The sequence below is a fragment of the Silene latifolia genome, chromosome 2, assembly GCF_048544455.1.
Source record: "Silene latifolia isolate original U9 population chromosome 2, ASM4854445v1, whole genome shotgun sequence".
NCBI lineage: Eukaryota > Viridiplantae > Streptophyta > Magnoliopsida > Caryophyllales > Caryophyllaceae > Silene > Silene latifolia.
Window position 1 is genome coordinate 176069205 of NC_133527.1, and position 23023 is coordinate 176092227.

The 23023-nt window shown below is 37.2% G+C and overlaps 2 protein-coding genes across 2 annotated transcripts; both read left to right on the forward strand.

The window, feature by feature from the left end:
- Window positions 1–2316: 2316 nt before the first annotated feature.
- Window positions 2317–10322, forward strand: LOC141643438 (serine/threonine-protein kinase/endoribonuclease IRE1a). Its single transcript, XM_074452602.1, has 7 exons — window positions 2317–2801; window positions 4205–4436; window positions 4708–6077; window positions 7473–7660; window positions 8458–8704; window positions 9219–9522; window positions 9988–10322. Exons 1-7 carry the CDS (start codon window positions 2674–2676, stop codon window positions 10132–10134), a joined length of 2616 nt encoding a protein of 871 aa, XP_074308703.1. The 5' UTR covers window positions 2317–2673; the 3' UTR covers window positions 10135–10322.
- Window positions 10323–11780: 1458 nt separating this feature from the next.
- LOC141643437 (pentatricopeptide repeat-containing protein At2g17525, mitochondrial) lies at window positions 11781–14595 on the forward strand. Its single transcript, XM_074452601.1, has one exon. It carries the CDS (start codon window positions 12189–12191, stop codon window positions 14001–14003), a length of 1815 nt encoding a protein of 604 aa, XP_074308702.1. The 5' UTR covers window positions 11781–12188; the 3' UTR covers window positions 14004–14595.
- Window positions 14596–23023: the final 8428 nt, after the last annotated feature.

Consider the following 23023-nt stretch of genomic DNA (forward strand, 5'->3'; position numbering starts at 1 on the left):
GGCGTATCAGATGCCATATCTCAAATGAGGTGTGTCGGGTTATTTTTTGTTGTTATTTAGTTAAGTTATGTTAGGTCGGATCGGGTTAAGTTTTTCAGCTATATATCGAGTTACATTTGTTAAGTTGAAATCAGGTCATTGGGGCATATCACATATGTTGTTTGACTTGTTTCCATCTTGGTGTCTCCTTTCTGCATGTTGATCTCAATTATTGGTTATATCGTTTATTTGTTGTTTTATTTATAATAAAGAGTCCATTGATGCTAAAGGTTGTTCGTTTAGAATAATAAGAGAAATTGCACGATTGAAAATCCCCTTACTACTAAGGGGTTGTTTGGTTCACTATGGGAAGATGAAGTTCCTAGGAAGTTAAGTTCATGTGAATTTGTAATTCATGTGAATTGTAAAAATGTTGTTTGGTTGTCATGTGGGAAATGAATTCATGTGGGAAGTTGCACTCACCAAGGGGGGCTAGGTAAGCAACTTCCTACATTATGGAGGAATTGAAGTTCCTTAGGAAGTTCTAATTCCCATGAAATGGACAACCAAACAACATCATATTTAAGCAATTCATGGGAATTTCTACTTCCCATGATTTAAGAGGGTAACCAAACAACCCCTAAGAGAATAAAAATTCTCAATAGTTTTCCCTCCAAAAGGAATCTATTTAAATAAGGAAACAAGAGTTTATTTTTATGAAATTATTATCTTTTAATTAATTTATATTCTTTTAATTATTATAACTTTTTTTAACTAAATTATAATCATTTTATTAAAATAAAATAATACTGGTATAAATCTAAAAATTTCTATATGAAAAACTGTAAATTGATATGATTAGATTCGTATTAAAAAATAAACATAAAAATTATGAAATAATTTGTTTTGTGGTAAAAAATTTCATTAAAATACACATTTTACAACTTTACTTATTATTTCTTTTAATTAATTTTCATTTCAATTTTATATCCTTATTAAAATATAAAAAAGTAATAATGTGTCAATTCAAATCTATAAATAATATATTACAAATTAAATGATCTAGAAATACCGCGCATGCATGCGCGAGATTTATACTAGTTTATATCAATCAATGAGGGACTATTGGACAATACTCAATAGTGAGATTGGAGTTGAGTAGGTAGACATTGTAAAATAATTAATAGCGTTGTTTGATCGATAATAACACGTGTAATAATGAGACAGTGACATTTAACTACATTTATTTTAGATGCCTCTAATGTAACGAATTGAGCTATGTCCTTCTACCACGACAATGTATGCTTACATAAAGTTAACACATTCTCATTTATGGCGGGTATATATCCGTCGTAAGTAAAATTCTGTTTTTTCTTATCTACTTACATGAATAATATTTGACCCCTTTGCAAGTTTGTAACGGATATGCTCGTCCAAAGAGAGACTTGTTATTCGGTAAAAGTTTCAACATGTGAGGTATTTCCGCTAATTAGTCAAAGCACCAATGACAATTGGAGTAGTCGATTACCATTGGTGTATCATTAGAAAGTTAGAGTCTATTAAGTGTTAAGTTTGTAAATTAGGTGTGGTTTCCATAAGGAATGTAGGATTCTTATTCCACTTGTATGGCTTTTTCCTAAATCAGATATCATCAATCATTAATAAAAAGGAGATACAAAATCGATAAAAGAGGTTCCAAATTAACGTAATATAATTAATTGAGGATCAATCAAATAGACTATCACACCACAAATCACTAGTATTATATTTAAAATAGATATTTAAAATAAATTTTGACCAACTCCACCGTTTATAGATGAAAATTGGACATCAATCACAATGTCATTTCAAAAGCCATAAATACGTCAACATCATTGTTTTTGAAACTCTCATACGAAACGAAGAAACCAAGTAATACACGTTAAATAAATTTTATATAACGAGGGAATATTGAGTATAAACTACTAAAAATATCATTTGTTATTTACTTAATTTATAAAAACTCCAAACTCATATGAGTAAAAATGTAAAAGCAATTAACGACTTAAAAAGAGAATGACTCATACAAGGATAACCACGTTTAGCTTGAGTATAGAGTATATTGTATTTGTGAAATGCTTGGTAGTTCATAGTGCTCATATATAGTCATATATATCAAATTATCAACAAACAACAACCCATAAAAATATTATCCATATTCAATTCAACTATGTCGATGCAGTCAATAATTCATTATTAACTTTCACTTTTTTTATTATATTTTTAACCAGGACAAATATGTAAATTTTAAAAACACTATTATTATTTTTTCTCGTATAAATATCCCAAGGAACCCTCATAACTTCATCAGATAAATTAGTCAACATGTATCCAAACTCCCGAAGCGATGAATTTTGAAACAATATATCCGATAATCCGAATCCAGAGAGGAGAACAAACGTAACAACGCATCCAAAAAACGTGTACTCGTTGGCAAACAGCAAGCCAAAACGGGAGGAAACCGGAAACCCAAAACCCAAAAGTCCTAAATAGTAGAGTAAACGCAGTAACGCGGCAACCGTAGACTTGTATCACTTGACAAGTCGCACACCTCTCTAGTCTAACCTTCGAATCTCTCTCTCTTTCTTAAATCACTTTTTTGACTTCTCCATCCTCCCTATCTCTTCCTTTCTGCTCTTGATCAACCATTGTCAGATGATCTCCAGATTTCACTTCCTTCTACTCTGCGTTTTCGCATCCCTTGCTGCGTTTCATTCCTCCTCCAATGTCGTTTTCGCTTCTGTTAACTCTCCTGCTCGAAGATCCCTGCTTTCTTATCCCCCGTATGTCTCTCTCTCACTTTTCCCTCTATTTTTATTTCATTGCTATTTTGTATTTGATTTATTGTTCATGGTTGATAATAAAGGTCGAAACTTTTAAATTTTAATTTTAATTTTGAATGTTAATAATATTGTTAGTTGCTGAACCTATTTCGATTTGATACATTGCACTGTAGTTCCGGTATATGCAACTGAACTTGACTCGTAATTTGAAATTGCATGCTAAATATATCACTCCCTCCGCCCCGGTCATTTGTTTAGCTTTGGTTTTGGCACAAAGACAATGAAAAGAGGTGATGACCAATTATCTGATAACAAGTGGCCCAAATTGAGGGCGGAGGATCAAATTGTTTATCAAATATGCAAGCTTTTCGCTTGAGGTACCAAGTTTGACTTGACGAATTTTTTGTTGTGAATTGGGTTCGTATTGTTGACATTTGAGTGTCCCACATTGGCAAAATGAGGAGGAAGTTTACTACTTTATAAACTAAGGAGTTACTCCTATCGCCAATTGGTTTTAGGAGGAAACCTTTTTTGGGCTTATGGCGTGAGCTCTCTCTCCTCCTTATGGGTGTCGCCCAATCATTTTCCACGAGTTTAACGAAATTCGGGTTAGAGTGACCGCTATCTTGTGGTGTTAATTCTGCGTGGCTGTTGGCTGTGCTGGGCATAGCTAATTAGGACTAGTGGTTTTTTTTCCTATTTTGTTCTTAGAGTTTAGCATGAGACGCAGTAGGCGAATTGATAATGGTGTTGGAGATGCACCAATTTATTGCCATGGCTATGGTCTATGGATGTGTGTGTGTTTTTTTTCCCGGTGAGTTCGTGTATCCTTAGCAAGTGCCCTACTTGATAAGTTCCTTCACATGTTGAATATATAGTTTGGCATAAACATAGGGATTACCAGACTAGGAAGGTTGAAATGAACATTCTTCTAACCATTGAGTTGTGGGGCTAAATGCTAGTTATGTACTCCCTTCATCACATTAAATCGTCTCTTTTCTGCTAAAGGTTATATATGAGATTTGGTAGGATAAAATACCATTATTACTCCTTGAAGTAGAGAAATAACTCTTACCCTTACTATTTTCTCATGCTGGAGTATGTTGCGGAGTACATAACTAGGGAAGCATTTATTCTATCATATATAGAAAGCAGTTGCTTATTTTGGGATAAACCAAACGATAAATAGGGCCAACATGCCAATATATGAGATGAAGGGGGCACTAAAATATACATGATCCAGCATTGACCCTAGACTCTCCCCGCCTGAAGAAACACCTGCCGATGTCTTTGCTTTTGACTTATAAATAGTCATTTTAAATAACTTTGGCTGCTGGATGTTGAATACGGGGCACTTGCTTTCATCTCATAAAATCTTATCTATCTTGTCAATATCATTACAGTACACCAGATGTGGAGCTAGTTGCGGCTCCTAATGGCACCGTTTATTTGGTACATAGTGATTCCAAAAAAGTAGTCTGGTCATTTCCGTCAGGGGCACCAATTTACTTGTCATACCGTGCTCCTCTTCACCCCGATGACGAAAAAGATCACACAGTAGGACATGGCAGCTATTCTTTCCTGGATTGTGGAGACAACTGGGAGTTATATTTCAACAAAAACAATGTAAAATTGGTAAGTCAATGTCGTTTAGTTCTAATTAAAATAGCCTCATTTCATGTTATATGACCGTCTTCAGGCAATGGTAGGCTGTTCTAGCTCACTGTATTTTTACTATTATATTGGTAATTGCTCCCAGACTTTTTTCTGTTTATCACGGAGCACAGAATTTCTGGGTAACATCTGCAAGTCATTGTATTAATATTTCTTGAGTTTGCATTTACCGTACTTGCCAATCTTTTTACTTGTTCGCAGACTGCACATCTAAATCCACTTTATTGCGCAGAAACTTGATGATACTATTAAAGATTATGTTAAGAAAACACCGATTTACGAGGATGATGAAGTCACCGTCGGCTCTATGCATTCTACCGCTTTTAAGGTTAATCCTCGGACTGGAAAGCTCATACATAATTATGGAAAATCCCTTCCTACCAATATGCCAAAAGGTGGTGCAGAGACTTTGTCTCTAGAGGGTAAAAAGAAAATGGAAAGCTCTAGCTCTTCAAACGCCAAAGGTCTTGACGTGGAGTTGTACATTGAAAGGATTGATTATTCACTCTCTACTAAGGCCTTTGACAAACTGCTGTGGAATTTAACAATTGGCTCTTTTAAAGCTAAAGTTCGATGTAGAGGGTCAGATCATTTGCTTAATGAAGCTTCTGTGGTTTTGGACCATAAACTTGACACGGGTTCCGGTACTAATGGGATTGTCTCATTGCCGTGTGAGTTTGAATTTCCTGTCCATCGATTCCGCAAACAAAGTATGTTTGATTACTTTCTTGGGATTGAAGGAGTTCCCAATCCTCAAACCGAGCACAATATGCTTCCGGATGATGTTCCAAATCATGCGCTTCCTTCCTTTCACGAGGATGTTGAGATCCCTGCCTTCCATCGTAGTCATTTACGCCCGGGAATGCGTGAAATTCTAGAGATCAATAAAAGCAGTCATAGTAGGAGAATGAATAAATTAAGCATGCTAGGAAGGAGATTTATTCCTTGGTCCTTTGGATTGCTTGCTCTACTCCTTATAGGTTACACATATCATCGTAAATCCTTAGCTACAAGACAGATGTCTGAGTTGAATGCCTTATCTTCAAGAAGAAGAAGATCTCGTAAGTCTGGGAGGAGCATGACTGGCTTAGAAGAAGGTCAATTCAATGGAAAGGATATAAACGGACGGCCAAATCTCAATAGTCTTGTGCAGGGTGACAATGGTGGACGTGTAGTAGGAAAAATGAATGTTTCCAGTAGAGAAATAGCGAAGGGAAGTAACGGTACAGTTGTATATGAAGGAATTTACGAGGGGAGAAAGGTGGCTGTAAAGCGCATGGTTCAGGCGCATCATGATGTGGCTCAAAAAGAAATTCAACACCTCATTGCATCTGATCAGCATCCAAACATTGTTCGATGGCATGGCGTTGAATTTGACCATGATTTCGTGTATGTTGCTCTGGAATATTGTCCCTGCAGTTTGAATGATCTTATTGAATCATTAGCGGACTCTTCTCAGAACACATTTTCCTTTGATGGCTTAGCGTTGAGTGCTGTGGCAGAGCACAAAGACAGGCTAAATTCAGTGAAGGCATCCATGCAGGGCATTAAATTATGGAAGAGTAATGGCTATCCTTCAGGCCAATTACTGAAAATAATGCGGTAGGAGCAAACATGTGTCTGTTGTGCGCTTGTGCATGTTCTAAGTGGCGTTTATAATTTATTGTGTTTGTTTGTTCAGGCCTATACCTATTACTGAAAATAATTTATTCTGGTTAGCTGAGCTTTGTGCCTTGGTCTCACCATAAGTCTCCTGTCAATAGAAGTAACACTTACATTGATACTTGGGAAAACCATTAGCCCAATAGGTTAGTTCTTTGTTTGGGTGGAAGGATTTGGAGGGAAGGGAAGAAGACAGAAATAAATTCCGTTGTTTGGATAGCAGAATGGGTTGGAGGGAAACAAAAGGGACCAATTATCCCTCCGATAAGCCTAATTTAGGGGGCGTTTGGTTCGGGGGCTTTAGGAAAGGGAAAGAGAATCAAATGGGACGATTCCGTTTGTTGTTGTTTGTTTGACACAATCAAAGGGTAACCCATACCCTCCCTTACCCCCAAAACCATACACACCCATTCCCCTCCACCCCCCTTGGTAACCCCATAACCCCCTTTCCCTTCTACTCCCTTCCACCACTGCCACCAACACCAACCGTCAACCACTTCCACCAACACCCACCGTCAACCACTTCCACCAACACAACCACCATCAGCGACGCCGGTGGTCCCTCATTCCGGCCTACTCACCGGCGCTCCACGCCACCCTTACTTTCCATTCGGACCCACATCCTAACCACTAAACACCACACCAACACCTTCAATAACTTTCCCACACCACCGAAACTCCTTCCCTCGCCGGTAAGCTCTCTTCCCCAACACCAAATCTTGCGTTTATTAGGGTAAGCGAGGAGTTTCGTGGGTGGTGGCTTATTTTTAATTGTTTGTGAGGCTTTGGGTTTTGGTGTCCGACAAGGGATAGGGGAACATCGAGGTGGTTGTCGGTGAGAAAACGACGGTGGGCCGTCGGCGACACTACTGATGGTGGTCTCGGTGTGGGTAGTGGTGACAGGTGGTGCGTGATGGCGGTGGCAGGTGGTGGAGTTAGTTTTAATGGTGACGATTCTTTTCTCTTTAATATCCAACCAAACAATAAAGAATATTAGGGGTGATCCCATACCTTTCCCCTTCTTACCCTTTCTTGATTTCATTCCCTTCCCCTTTCCTGTACCAAACGCCCCCTTAAATCCCTCCAACATAGGTAAGATTTGGAGAAAGAACTCCCTTGCTCCATAACCCCTCCACTCCACTTCTCTTCCAAAAATGTATCCAAAGTCCAAACCCACTGTAAAGGCCAAATTTTAGGCTTTATACGTGAATAGTAAAGTTGAGACATAGTAGGAACTAGGAAGATGTGAGCTGCGAGTAAGTAAGCGTATTCTCTTATGTCTTATCACATTATCTTTAATTTTTTCGCTCTTTTTCTTTCCGTGTTCTCATGCAGGGATGTGGTTGCTGGGCTTGTTCATCTGCATGAACTGGGTATAGTTCACCGTGATATAAAACCACAAAATGTTCTGATACAAGATGTACCGATAAATAAGGAAAAAGCTCTACGTGCAAAGCTTTCTGATATGGGAATTAGCAAGCGCCTTTTTGCAGATATGTCGTCTTTAGGTCTGCATGCCACTGGTAGGAGTTCTCTTCACAGCTATTTAAGTTTCTTCATAAATTTAAAGTTAAATATAAATAGTTTGTCGACCATGCTTGATTTGGGACCACAACTGCTTGATTTGTACTGCCAAACAGCTTACATTTGGCCCCCATGATTAGTTACTTGTGCACTTAGTTCGAGAAGGCGCAGGCGCCTTATGAGCACGACTGCACGAGGCACATTGATTACCAAATGAACATCTATATTTTAGAATAATTTTTTGTGCAATATTCCCCTTTCTGTTTTTAAAGAGAGTTAACATGAATTTACAAGTGGAAATTAAGCATTAGGGGGAGAAGAGAAGGCGATTTGGCAGGCGCCTCGCGCTTAGGCGTGCTTTTGTAAACTAAGCTTGTGATCAAGCTGACCTCTTGATTCCCTGAATATCTTTTTATATGCATCATTTTGAAATAACAAATGGATTTCTTGTCCATGTCCCTGCATACAATATACACATTCCAATATTCCATTTCATACCTCCCAGCTAAAGTATGTGTTTCCTTTAGACATGTTTTGTGTGATGGAGAATGAACGTGGATCTCCCTTACCCACCTGCATGTGCTTACACAAAAAACCTATCTAAAAGCAAACATGAACTAGAGGGGGACATAGGGGGTAGTTTTTGATGACCCTTTTTTTTAACGCCAAAACTCCTCTACATTCAGTACCCATGGTTAGTTACTTTTGCATAAGCCGAATTCTTATGAATACCCAGCACATTATTTTTTTTGGGTTCGTAAACGCATTTTTATACTGATGGTCGACTTGTTAACAGGTCATGGGAGTTCTGGCTGGCAAGCCCCAGAGCAGCTTCTTCATGGACGCCAAACCCGAGCTGTAGATGTATTTAGCTTGGGTTGTGTTCTTTTTTTCTGTGTAACTGGTGGTAGACATCCTTTTGGTGAACGATTTGAACGTGATGCAAATATTATCAAGAACCAAATGGACCTCTTTCTGGTGGAGAATATTCCAGAAGCAGTGGAACTATTTTCCCGGTTACTGCAACCTGATTCTAAAATGAGGTGATGTCACTTGTGCATTCTAATGTGTAATGTTTGATTGATATGAAGAATCACTTGCGACAAGATTTGGCTGTGAATTAGATAGGAATGTTGTTTTCTTAAAGACCAGGAATTTACACCCTTTGAGAGTGATGGAAAGGCAATCAACGTCTGCTATTAGTTTCTCCATTATTTGTTTTTGGGATGGGATGAAATAAAGTAATACTATGACTTAATAAACTAGTTACACTTCTGCTTATTGCGAAGTCATATGATGCTATTCTCGAGAATATTTCATCATAGGTTGTCCTCTAGCAGCCTCTCTATGTTTGGTAACATCTGGGTAAGGCTGCATAGTGCATTCATTCGCTCCCCTCCCAAGTCCCAATTGCAAGGTCCTGTTGAGGCATTGGGTTAATGTGTGGTTGGGCTGTCTTAGACTTTTAGTTCCCTTTCATTTGTATCTTATCTCCATTTCCTTTTATTTAATTGACTGGCGGTTTTTTTGGCTGACACTCATTCACTTTTTTTCCAGGCCCAAGGCATCAGAAGTACTGTATCATCCGTTCTTTTGGAATTCTGAACTGCGCTTGTCATTTCTACATGATGCTAGTGACAGGGTTGAGCTAGAAGACAGAGAGAGTAATTCTGACATTCTCTATGCATTGGAAAGTGTTGCCCCTGTCGCTATTGGCACACGATGGAATGAAAAGATGGAACTTGACTTTATTAATAACATTGGTCATTACAGACGTTACAAGTATGAAAGTGTCCGAGACTTGCTGCGAGTATTGCGCAACAAGTTGAATCACTACAGGGAGTTGCCTGCTAATATTCAGGTAGCATCTTGTTTTCAAGTTTAAACAATGTCAAAAAAAAATTCCCTGTAATTTTAAAATAATCCAGCAATGGTAACACATTAACACCTGATAATAATCCTACGTTGCAAGTTGTGATATTTGATGTTTCGGAAATAGTCGCATACTAAGCTCAGTCTGATATTAGGTCCAGTTGACCCTAAAGATAACAACTACTAGTATTAGATAAAAAAAGAATATGACCAATGAAATGCGTAGCTTGACATCGTGTGAACAACTGCTCAGTGTCTTTTCGTGTTAATTGCACGAAATTAACTGTGGTCATTATACAATTTGTCCATTTTCATGATACAATATCAAACTTCAATTATTTTCATCATTTCACGTAACTTGCAAGGGTATAATCAGAAGACGACATAAATGTTGGTTTTTTTTTTGTTAAATTTTCCTTTTTCGGCGGCTACAATCTCAACATATTTGTTTCAGGCACTTCTGGGGACAGTCCCAGATGGATTTGACGAGTATTTCAGCAGCAGATTTCCCAGGCTGCTAATTGAAGTTTATAAGGTGGTGTATAAATATTGCTACACTGAGAACTGGTTTCAGAAATATCTGCAGTACAGTGTCATCTAAGCTGATAACCTGCCTACTAATGCTGTAGATTGTATATATGAATCCATCCTTAACTTATTTATGAAAGAAAACTCAACTGTAAGTCTCTAATGTCTGTGTATACTAGTATATTGTATTATCGTCAAATGTTAAAGATATGTACTTGTTTTAATCCCTGTAATATACGAGTATCTTTGTTGTTTCGTTCATCTTGATATGGTAACTGTTGTTTTCTACTCTAAAACAAGTGTTCATATACGGGACACTGATTATTTAATGGTTTAAGTTAAGCGTGTAAGTAGCCGAGCTAATTCATGCATGCTAGCCTTAGTAACTGTGGAACACCTTGTATGACAGAATCGTTGCTATGCTATAGGGTAGGTGATAGGATCCTTACTCGCGCTACAGTACTAGTACGGTGGTATTTGAAAGTATTTATTGGAGGTCTGAATGGGGTAACCAGATACTCACTTCATTCAATTGGGTCATTGTTCATCTTCAACTTTGGATTAAATGATACACATGGATTAGGGGAAATCTGAATTTTATTACTTTTCAATAGTGTACTAGGGGCGACACATGTATTTTGAATTTTGTTTGGGGACGACTGACAGTGATCGGAGAATATGGTATGGGATAGCTGCTGCTGGTGGCGGTGTCGGATGGTGGGGATTCGACAGGCGGTAGTCAGTGGTAATGGTAATAGTGGCGTGATTTTGCGAAGTGGCGGCAGCAGTGGTGGGTGGATGTCGGCAGTGGTCCGGTGACTGGGGTAGTGGGTGGGTGGTGATCCGGTGACTGGGTGGTGTTATGGTGGTAGTAGTGGTGGGTCGATGTGATGAAGATGAAAGATTGGAAGAAGTTGGTGTGAAATGGTAATTGATGAAGGGCAACCTTGGTTTGATTTTAGGCTTGGATTAACCAATCCTAGGTGGACACCATAATGATAAATTTCATTCCGACCCGAAACGATAATTATTTTATTTTTGAACATTATTTTAAAAAAAAAATTCTAGATAAAGATACCGTAAATCTCCACATTTATTTGGTATACTTCCGGTCTTCCGCGACGACAACAGGTGAACATGCTGTCAAAAAAAAAAAAAAAAAAACAATAGGTGAACACTTGTTGAGAAGAAGAGCTCCTTATAAACCTCTTGACGGGTATTGCAGCAACCCTACTGTTCTTGATTTCCGTACTCAGATATTCAGTCAGTCAGCTTACTCTTCTTCAGACTTGAGAGTAATTAGCCTGGACTCGGGAATGTCGAGCTCTCTCACAGGCGAAAAAAGTTGCTCCACTGTCGGTATGGAAGTTGGACTTGGCAGTGTAGCTTGAATCATATGATGAACAAAAGTCAGGCCGGTGGCTCACCGAAATTCCCCTGCATAAGATAAGACGAGATAGACAGACGTGACTATGTGAGATATACTAAGCTAAATACTGCACACCAGTTGGAAGGAGTGTTAGTAAAGTTTTATGACTTTATCTGGTGGTAGGCGGCAAAAACCATTTACAATAGCGAAAATGTGTATGCAACATTCATATCTATTGAATAAAAACATATGAAAATTGCGAAAACATGTAAAATAGAGTGTTTAGGTATTACAAATATCAAAACATTGTGTTTCTATACCTTGACGTACGCATACAACCATCGCATACAGACAAGTCTTGTTTCAAAATTTATCTTGAATAAAACCAACTTTACTAAAAGAACAAATCTCGCTTAGCGTTAGGGAACATGATTTTAGATTCACCCTTTAAACGAGGCCGGTTTTGAAAACTGTACCCGCCACAAGAACAAATACAACAATCAGTTTAGCTCGGCCTGTAGTCAGCACGTAAACGAGGAGCCTACATCCGACCCATCATGTCCCCAGACGACCAGAACACTGAACACAATATCCGGATTTTGAAAGGTATTTGTAAAACGGAGCGACTATAACACATCAACGGGTAAAACTGAAAGAGTGCTTGTACGATTACTAATCAAGATCAACACCAAGTTTGTTAATCATTTGACGATAAAATTTCAAATCTTCAACTTTTCAACCATTTCCAAATCATCCACATGCCCATCATTAATTATCTTCCTAAAACCCTAATTACCATTGTTAATCCTCCATTAACAATCATTACCCTTCAATCAAGAACACTATGCCAATTATCAGCACCAACACATGATCACATTGCCCAATTAATCTTAGACAATAAATCACCTTCCCAAGCATTTCAAACCTTCAAATGGGCTTCAAAACTTCCCAATTTCACCCACAATCAATCCACTTACCGCGCTATGATCCACAAACTATGTTCTTTTCGTCGTTTCGACGATGCCCACCAACTGCTTGATGAAATGCCTAGCTCAATTGGGTCACCCCCTGATGAGGATATCTTTATTACTCTTGTTCGGGGTCTCGGGCGCGCCAAAAGGGTCCGAGAAGTTATCCGGGTTCCTGATTTGGCGCGTAAATTCGGGTTGGTTCCGTCTTTGAAGGTTTATAATTCGATACTTGACGTGTTGGTGAAGGAAGATATTAGTATTGCTAGGGGTTTTTATAGAGAGAAGATGATGGGGAGTGGTTTTGAAGGTGATGAGTATACTTATGGGATTTTGATGAAAGGATTGTGCGTGACGAATCGTATTAGAGACGGGTTTAAGCTCTTGCAAGTGATGAAGACGCGAGGGTTGAGTCCGAATACAGTCATTTACAATACATTGTTACATTCGCTTTGTAGGAATGGGAAGGTTAGTAGAGCTAGGAGTTTGATGAGTGAAATGGTAAAGCCGGATGACGTGACTTATAATTTGATGATATCGGCTTATTGTAAAGAAGGGTATGTAGTTCAAGCTCAGGTGCTTTTGGAAAAGAGTTTAGCTTCAGGGTGTATTCCTAGTGTAGTGGCGACTACAAAAGTGATTGATTTACTGTGCAATATAGGTCGCGTGAATGATGCTGCTGAGGTTTTAGACAGGGTAGAAAGACATGGAGGTGTCGTTGATGTCGTTGCTTATAATACGTTGATCAAGGGATTTTGTAGCTCTAGGAAGGCGAAAGTTGGATTGCATTTTAAGAAACAGATGGAAAACAAAGGCTATTTACCGAATATAGAGACTTATAATACTTTAATTGCTGGGTTTTGTGATGTAAATTTGTTAGATGTGGCCTTGGATTTGTTTAGTGAGCTGAAAGTGGCTGCAATCGATTGTAATTTTGTCACATACGATACTTTGATTCAAGGGTTTTGTTCAAAGGGACGAGTGGACGATGCATTTAGATTTCTGGAGCTCATGGAGGAGAGTAAAGGTGGCAGTGGTGGTCGCATTAGTCCTTACAACAGTATTATTTTTGGGTTATACCGTGAAAATCGTTTGAGTGAAGCCCTCGTGTTTTTGAACCAAATGTCGAAAATGTTTCCAAGGGCAGTCGATAGGACCTTGACCATTATTGGCTTATGTGAAGATGGAAACTTAGAAAGTGCAAAAGAAGTCTACGAAGAAATGCTTAAGGAAGGTGGGACTCCTAGTGTTCTTGTTTACCATAGCTTAATCCAATGCTACTCCAAGCATAGCCAATTTCGTGAAGCGTTTCAACTGATGAATGAAATGGTTGGTTCTGGGTTTCCACCTGTTTCATCAACCTGTAATGCTGTTATTAGTGGATTTTGTGAACAAGGTAAAATTGCGAGCGCCTTAGACCTTATTAAGGAGATGGAAGAGAGGGGCTGCTCACTAGATGTGGGATCGTACCGCCCTTTGATAGTTGCTCTTCGCAATAGAGGGGATCTCCAGGAGGCTCTGAAGATGTTCCGACAAATGTTGCATAAAGGTATTAAACCTGATTACTCGGAATTCAATGGCATATTGCCTGAGTTGCGAGACTGAGTGGTTTAAAACAAATACTCCGTAACTTTTGTTAGACACACTGATATTTTTCTTACCAGTAGACACTAGACAGGCTTTGTAGTTCAGACATGAGAAATATTAGTACTGCCGTAGTGCCATCCCACTTAAGAGCATGCGGCAACGTAAGGATGGTCTCTTACGGATCTTTGATCCTGCATTGGTTCCCTTCCCCCCCCGGAAAGCTCGACCAGCGAGGAAATATAGGCTGAAGCATCCCCTATTTGGGTTGATGGGGGACACGGACGCCTTTTCACACTGATTTGTATCTCAACCTCCGACATAGCCATGTAGGTCAATAGGTGGGACTGTGGGAGTCTGAGCCTTTAATTTTGGGCCATCGAGGTGATGTTGTCACTTGTGTTGGGTTACTTGGGTATTTTGAATCTCATTCATCCCAACTGCTGAGCTTATTCGAATAGTAATTATTGTGTGAGACGGTCTCATTTTGTAAAAATCAACTCATTTATATGTGAGACCGGCCTTGTTCTATAATTTGTGTTCAAATAATCGTTGATCATGCGCAATTCACAGATACTTGCAAATCAAAAAGTGTAGAGTTGATGCTTTGCCACTATTTAATGCAATTCGTTATTGTGGTTGTCACTTGGCAGTTGGCACCAATGCACCATTCATATTCAAATCAAAATTACAATTTACAAATTTTTATTTGTGACGGTCGATATTCGTCACAAGCTTGTGACGGGTCAAATAAAGCTTACATGGGAGGATAAAGACAAGTCATTTGTGATTTCCTATGCATTTTACCTTTTGTTTTACCTATCCAGGTGGTAATACTTAACCCGTAAACTTGTGTCGAATATATCCGTCACAAAGGGTCAACTATTGAATCAACAAACAAAAGCATCCTACATAAAGTTTTTTGATGTTGTATATATTCCAACTTCTAAGTGTCAAACACGACACCTCACATTAAATACTCCTTCCGTTACGTTCAATAATTTTATATTTGCTTTATTTCTCTCTCACAAAATAAAGTAAATGTAAACTATTCACCGAGACAAGAAAACTAGCAGTTTCGTTGTTGTTTCAACTAAAGTGCTCATGACTCACGAGTATACTATATACTCACTGATTCTGAGGTCGATATATGAAATGATAACGTCTCACCGGGACGGAAGGAGTACTAATTACTAAATAATTATATTATACAATAATCTCTTTAGAGTAAGTGTCTTTCACTATGTCCAATTGTTTGGTTGCTGGGCTATGATTAAATCACTAACAATTCTCATATAAAATCGTTTTACATAAGTATTACTGTAAAACCTCCATTAAAAATAATTTCTACCAATCATCAATAATAAGGACATTAAAAATTTTTGTTATATGGTTTTAAGATGTAACTAGTTGAGATCCCGTGCACAAGCACGGCAATTGAGAGCTAAAGCGCGACATTTGTGACCTTCGCTTATATAGTAAGAATTTAAGATAAGTATTTATATAAATGAGTTGTACTTATAATAAGTTGTAATGTACTGATTATAATGTTAGTGCTATTTTCAAGAAAAGTCTATTATTTAAAGGATTTTTAGATTAAATTATTTTTGTACGAACCTTTTTTTTTATTATTACAAATAATGAAAGCCGACTATTATGGAAAAACATAATCTAATATAGGGTCACTACTTATAGGGAATATGAGCATTGAGTTAAAAACGAAATGTAAATAAATCGCATATTAACTTTATAACGGAAACATATATAAAAATAATATGACACATCTAAACGGACGAAATGTAAGTAAATCGCATATATTAACTTTATAACGGAAATATATACAAAAATAATATGACACATCTAAACAGAAACATATATTAACTTTCTTTTATTAGTCAATCAATCGGGCCAACTTTATTTTTTACTCAGTTAAGAATGTAGTGTAGAAAATTGTATCAATTGAGTTGAATAAACTTGTATAGAATAACATGAGCACTACTACAGATACAGGCTATAACAACGGTCAAAAACCGTTGTTATATAAAAAAGCGGACGTTGTTAAAGCGTCCGTTGTAGAAGGTTTTAACAACGGTTGGTTTACTTAACGAAACCGTTGTTAAAACTATTAACAACGGTTTTATGTATAAAAACCCGTTGTGGAAAGTGTGACTCAATTTTGGGGGGAAAGTTATAACAACGGGTTGTAATATACAAAACCGTTGTTATAACTAAAGACAACGGGTTGTTTTAAAATAACCGTTGTTGTTTGTTCTTAAAAAATAAAAAAAAATTAAATTAAATATTACTAGATGCATGCATAATTACTACTGTTAGAATTCGATGCATGCATTATTACCGACATCTTTGTACATATGAACGGATAATATGGAATGAGAAGGGTTAGTAATAAGATTTGAAGCAGCATTATTGAGAGATATGATGATGATTATTATGGCACAACTTCCTAACATATATATTAATTAAAAAGCAATTAACTCAACCCACACATTGCTTAGTATAAATACATTGCATATCTCAACTAACATTTCCATTATCTCATATATTCATCTCCAAACTCTAACTGTTAAAACAAACTCTACTTAATCTTTCAAATCAAACTCAAAAACTCTAAGAAAATGAATGATTTCATCCTAAAGACTCTTACCATGATCGAGAACAACAACAACTTCATCCGCCGGTTCCTCCATATTGAGGAAAGTTTCAGGAGCTACCTTGCGGAAGCTCGATCCGCATTGAAGCACGCCAAAGAAGATGGCTTGACGGAGCAAAAAAGCAGCGATTGCAGCTATATGACGATATAGCAAGCAATCACGAACGGAACCTCCAAATAGCCAAGGAGGAGAGGACGGATACGATAGAGCACAATAAGATCCTCCATGAAAATATAAGAACTGCATTTTTACATATGTAATTTTTTTTTTAATTTATGTATTTATAAATATATATATATATATTAATTATGTTTATCTTACTTCTTCATCTTGCTTCTTCATTGTTTTAGTAACTAATTATGCGAACAATACTTAAACAAATAACACAATGGTCGATAAAAACACATACATGCAAAAGAAATAAATAGAAAAAGAAAATAATGACGATGAAACTAACAAAGTGATTTGGCGAGATTTACCCGATAAATACAGAACGTAATAGACGATGAAATCACAGTGACGGCGAGAAGATAAAGCGACGATGAGAAAGAGAGAAATAGAGAAAGAGAGAAAGAGAGTGTGTATGTGTTTTGTGTTTGTTTGTCTGCTGTGTTTGTGTTTGTGTATTAAGGGTTGTGTTTTGTGGCTGCAGAAGACTTCTGTTTGTGTGGTTTATAGTATGGAAGGTATTGACAACGGTTATTAAACAACAACCGTTGTGAAATATGTTTTAACAACGGTTGTAAAAAAACACCCGTTGTTAAATAAGTTTTAACAACGGGTTTCAAAAATAACCGTTGTGATTACTTTTCACTAACTTTGCGCCAATTTTGCACCAAGTTATTAACAACGGTTGTGCATGTGTAACCCGTTGTTAAAACTAATAACAACGGTTTTTATAACCATACCCGTTGTAATTGATTTTAGTAAAATTCGCGCCATACATTCTACAACGTCTATTGTGATTTTCGTGAATAATCGTTGTTAAAGGGGCGTTGTAGTTGCCTGGATTTGTAGTAGTGGAGTCACACTTTATTTTGTTAATCAATAACAATTATTACTCCCTCCTATTCACCATTTTCTTCCCTATTTCCTTATTTGATTATTCGGGTTTTCTTCCCTATTTCCTTTTTTGGGTTGATGTGTGTGGTCCAAATTAAATTATATGTGGGGTAGTGTATTTTGTGTGGTCCAAAATCGGTTTCTTATTCCTTGTGCAAAATGGAAATGGGAAGAATATAGTGAATAGGAGGGAGTATAATTTTAGCATGGCCCACAACTATGTCAATCAATTGGGCGGAAAAACATTGAGAATTTCTTGTTCTTTTAGTTTAATGGGGACTGTAAAATCATTTTACATGAGACTTGCTCTTAAACCTATAATCACTGTGTTATGCGCCGAAGCGTGTTGAGACGATGCAAAAACAATAACAAAATAAAGAACACAAGAATTTACGTGGTTCACTATCAATATGATAGCTACGTCCACAAGGGACAAGAAAATATTTCACTATGTAGGGAGAGAATTACAGATTACAAAAGACGAGCCCTCAAACTTGCCTCACCAAGTTTTCTACCTTTCTCTCTTAATTAACCTAGAATATAGTTGGGTCTTTATATAGTATTATTCCACCCAAAACTATATACCTAAACTAATTAGGAAATTAAACAAATAAATTAAAAGACCAAAAGCCTCACGTATAATGACTAACAAACTACTTCCATTAGGAAAGTGGGGGACCCCACTAATTTCCTAAAAGCATGTCATCTTTCACGCTAAAAACACCCTGAACACAGTAGAGCGTGTGACCCGCAAACAAGTACGCACCATTACTTGACTTATTTCCTTGGTTTATTTTTACTCCATCTTTTAATCTCACTCTCACATACTCAAATAAAAAATGACTCGGACGAGTCATATTCTAACACACTGCCTGCTCTTAAATCTATCATCAATTCATCACCGTTGTGTCCTCTCTTTGTGGTAACTTTTGTTGCCTAATAAGATTTGGAACATGGATAAAATTACGCAAACTTTGATAATAGTAGATGCTCAAGGCAAAGCAAATCCTCAATGCAAAGCAAGATATCCTTAAAAGTTGAAATGCCAAGTAAAGTAGTAGAGTTATGACAAATCAACACACAAATAGGATCTTACAACCAGTTGTATAATAGCATTGTACAACCGCCTCAAAGTTGTCGAGCTCTTACACAAAACTGTTGAGCTATTTTACGAAGGTATTGAGTTTAATAATTATTCTGTTAAACTCAATAACTTTGTACCATAGCTCGATAATTTTGTTAATAAAGTTCGACAACTTTATAACAAAACTCAACTACATTGAATAGGTTGTATATACAACCAGTTGTATAATACATTAATTGAAACCAACATAGCTTATGCAAATGATCGAACTACCCATAAAAAATATTTATAATATATTTGAAAGTTAAACAATAAATAAGACACCCAAAAATAAAATAGTTAAACAAATAACTAGCACGAGGAGAGTATTATTAGAGCAAGTCCAATTGTGAGCTATAACTTTCTAGCTTGATAACTTTCTAGCTTGACAATTACACATCTTATTCTAAGCTACTAAACCATTTTAATGGTAAACTATAACTTTCTAACTTTGCTTTTATTGAATAAAAAAAAAAAATAGATCAAACATAAATTTATTTAGCTAATTTTTTATTGGTTGATTTGTGATAATTGGTCCATTTAAGCAGTTAGCTTAAACTATCTTCATAAAGATAGTTGCTTAAGCCAAGTCATTCTAGTTGGCCTTCTCCAATGGTGTAGCAACTAGCTTGCAAATTTAAGAAATTGCAAACAAGTCCCTAAACTACACCATTGGACTTACTCTTAGAGCATCTACAATGGTGAGCTAGTTGCCACTAGCTTACCTTTGTCACATCATTTTCTTAAGCTACAACCATTTTAAGCTACTCTCTCCCATCAAAACCAAAGGTTACATTTGACTTTTTGACACTATTTATGATTGTAGAGAATTTTTGGTATTATTAATAATGTATAAGAGAAAACATAGTAATGCGAGATCTTGTTTGATTCATCTTCACGAATGCTATAAAAGTATCAAGTTTTTATAATTTTTAATAATGTGTAACTAAAGATATTCACGTTGTAAAACGCGCCTCGGCAAGCGTAATAAAGTCAAATGTAACATTTGGCTTGGATGGGAGGGAATAAAATTTACTCCAGCGGTTTAGCCAACTTATTACTAGCTTAATAGGACCCACTTAATATACTCTTCTATTTATTTATTCAATTTCAAAATTTCCAAAAAAAAAAAAAATTAAAACTTTATTAATAGGTTCACTATTTTCCTATTGGTTAAATTACACTTCTGGGTCCATTTACGCAAGTAGCTCCATAGAGCTACTAATGGTTGAGCTATTGGCTTGCAATTTTATGAAATTGCAACTTGCAAACAAGTCCTTAAGCAAAACCATTAAGGTTGCCACTACAACGAAAACGCGGAATACCGACGGAAAAATTAAGGCCATACTGACGGCTTTTCCGTCGGTATTTTAATTTCCTGACGAAAATTCCGTCAGGAACCAGGGTCAGCTTATTTCGTCAGTAAAAAACCTGTCCTGATGGAATTTCCGTCGGTATTTAAAAACACTGACGGGAATTCCGTCTTTATTTCTAGCACAACAGTGACGGATTTTCCGTCAGTTTTTTGGTTTTACTGACGGATTTTCCATCAGTGATTGAGACACGTGGCAATTCAGTGTAGCAGTTGAAATCACACTAAAATGATGTATGTGACGGAATTTCCGTCAGTTTTTATGTTTTACTGACGGAAATTCCGTCAGTTTGTGGGACACGTGGCAATTTCTAGTTAAATCTGGAAAATGGGGAGGAAAAAGCAGTGACGGAAATTCCATCGGTATTTTAGAATTACTGACGGAATTTCCGTCAGGATTTTCGAAAAACAGGCCAGGAAACAGCATCCTGCTGTCCAGCCACGATGCATTTTTTGCATCGTTTCAAATACAGCCACGATGCATTTTTTGCATCGTTTCAAATATAACCAAAACCTGCAAAACACATACAATCGTCGACCGCCAAGCGGGAATCCATTTTCACGTCGACCGCTAATGCGGGAATCAATAGACAACAGAAGAGAATTGAACGCAAAATGTTTTACATAAAAAGATAGTCAAATTCGTACATTGTCTTACTAATTAAACACGAAAGAGAATTGTCTTACCATGTTTTTCATACTCCCTACTAGACGACAATACTAACCAAATTAAAGGTTCTAACCTAAAGGCTCTAACCTAAAGGCTCTAACTTATTATAGGCTCAATAAAACTACCACTACCTCCAAACCCGTCATCACCATCCCAAAGTCATCCCGTCTATGTGGAGGAAATTGTGAACACGTGTTTGGGGGTTGAGATGCTTGCATATCAGCCCAAGCCTTTTGCATTGCCGCCATTTGTTCAGCCTGTTCACGAACCTGTCTTTCAAGAGCAATTCGAGCGGCTCGCTCATCATTTATTTGGGTGGAAAGCTGTGAAATCATGCTAGGAGCATAAGAGAAAGACCGTCGGCCAGCTTTGTTAGGAGGAAGATCATATCATATTTCGGCCCCTTTATCTCCGGTCCCAAACATCCGGTTCTTCTCGTCAAAGCCTCCTACAGCCTTGTAGTACGCCCGAATCTCGTCGGGAGACTATCCAGGTGGCAATGGCTGACTCATCTCCGCTTGGAAATCACGCTGAAAAAAGAGAAAATCGAAATGATAAATATATATATATATATATATATATATATATATATATATATATATATATATATATATATATATATATATATATATATATATATATATATATATATATATATATATATATATATATATATATATATACCTATCTTTATAAGAAAGATATTATCGTTCTTTGTAATAAAAATAAATATTAAATTGAATACAAAAACTTACCTCAATCTCAGCCGCTCGAGGGTTAACCCACTCGCCCTTCTTATTTTTCTTCGTCTTCGTGAACAACTTGTGGGGGGTGGCCTCTTGGCCCTGAAATTAGTATGGAAACAAGTAAAATCAAGTATATATTTGTCAATCATATATATTAACCACTTTTTAAAAGCAATATAAACAATACTTACCAATTCCTTGAAAGCATCGGAGCAACTCTTCCGACCAAGAGTGTGGGTGCCCGATGCTTTCCCATCTTTACCACCCGAATTCCTATTTGTCGTGTTGATTTTCGAATGTTTGGCAAAAGTAGGATCTTGTGGCCTATTCTTAAGTCTCTCCCACCAAGTAACAGACACCCACTTTGGCGGTTTCTTATTATATTTTAGTCCATTAATAAGAGTGGTAATCCGCCTCGTTACCCTCGACTGCCACTCAGGCACAGGATCATAGCCAGGATCGATGGATCTTACACGAGTCTGTTTCAAAAACAACTCTGAAATTAGTTATATAAAACTTAAGAAAATTCTTATAAACTCAAGAAAATTCTTATAAACTAAAGAAAATTATAATTGAAATACATAATTACCACAAAGTAATTCCACATCTTCTGACACTGTGCGTTACTCGCTTCACCCCATTGTAGATACCTCATTTCTGCACCTCTCGCAAACCACCCGGTGATGATTGGGCCGCATGTTTGCTACGCGGAACGATTTGTGACAGTTCGTAAGTTTATCATCAAGTGATTGCTCAAACACTAATGTCTACCTCTTAGTTGTCATCTACGTGCCGATACGGTCGTTTTGACAGTAATTAGAGTACATTTGGAGTCCGGGCCTAAAACCGTCTTCATTTTCTGATAACCGTTAAATCTCGAGTCAGAATGTTCTGGAATATTCCGGATATTTCTATTCCATATTTTATAATATTTCATAATCTTTATCCTTTGGTAAACAATTTCCCGTAATATTCACATAAGATATTAAGGAAAACCAAATTATTCCGTCCTACCATAACTTAAACACGGAAATCTTTCTTCCGCAGGAGGAAACCACTTGGGAACAGACGCGCAGCAGTGTCTTTGCGCCTCTTCCAAGAGACGCAGTGGCTGCTGCGCCTCTTCCCAGGTCCTTTTTTGCGTAATTTTCGTATCTTTTTCATATCTTTCCGAGATTCACTTCCAAAGACTCTCCGAAACCCTAAATCCTTCACGTGATTAGTATAAATAGGAGCCTTCGCTCCTCATATTTCTCACGCGAGTGTCCGCCCTTCTCTTCTCCCTTTGCATTCTAGACCTTTGTTCTTACTTTTTGGCGTGTACGTGCTTGAACATTCGACCACGTAAGCTCGGATCCTTCTGAGTACCAGCCTCGTTTGCATGACCGACCAATTT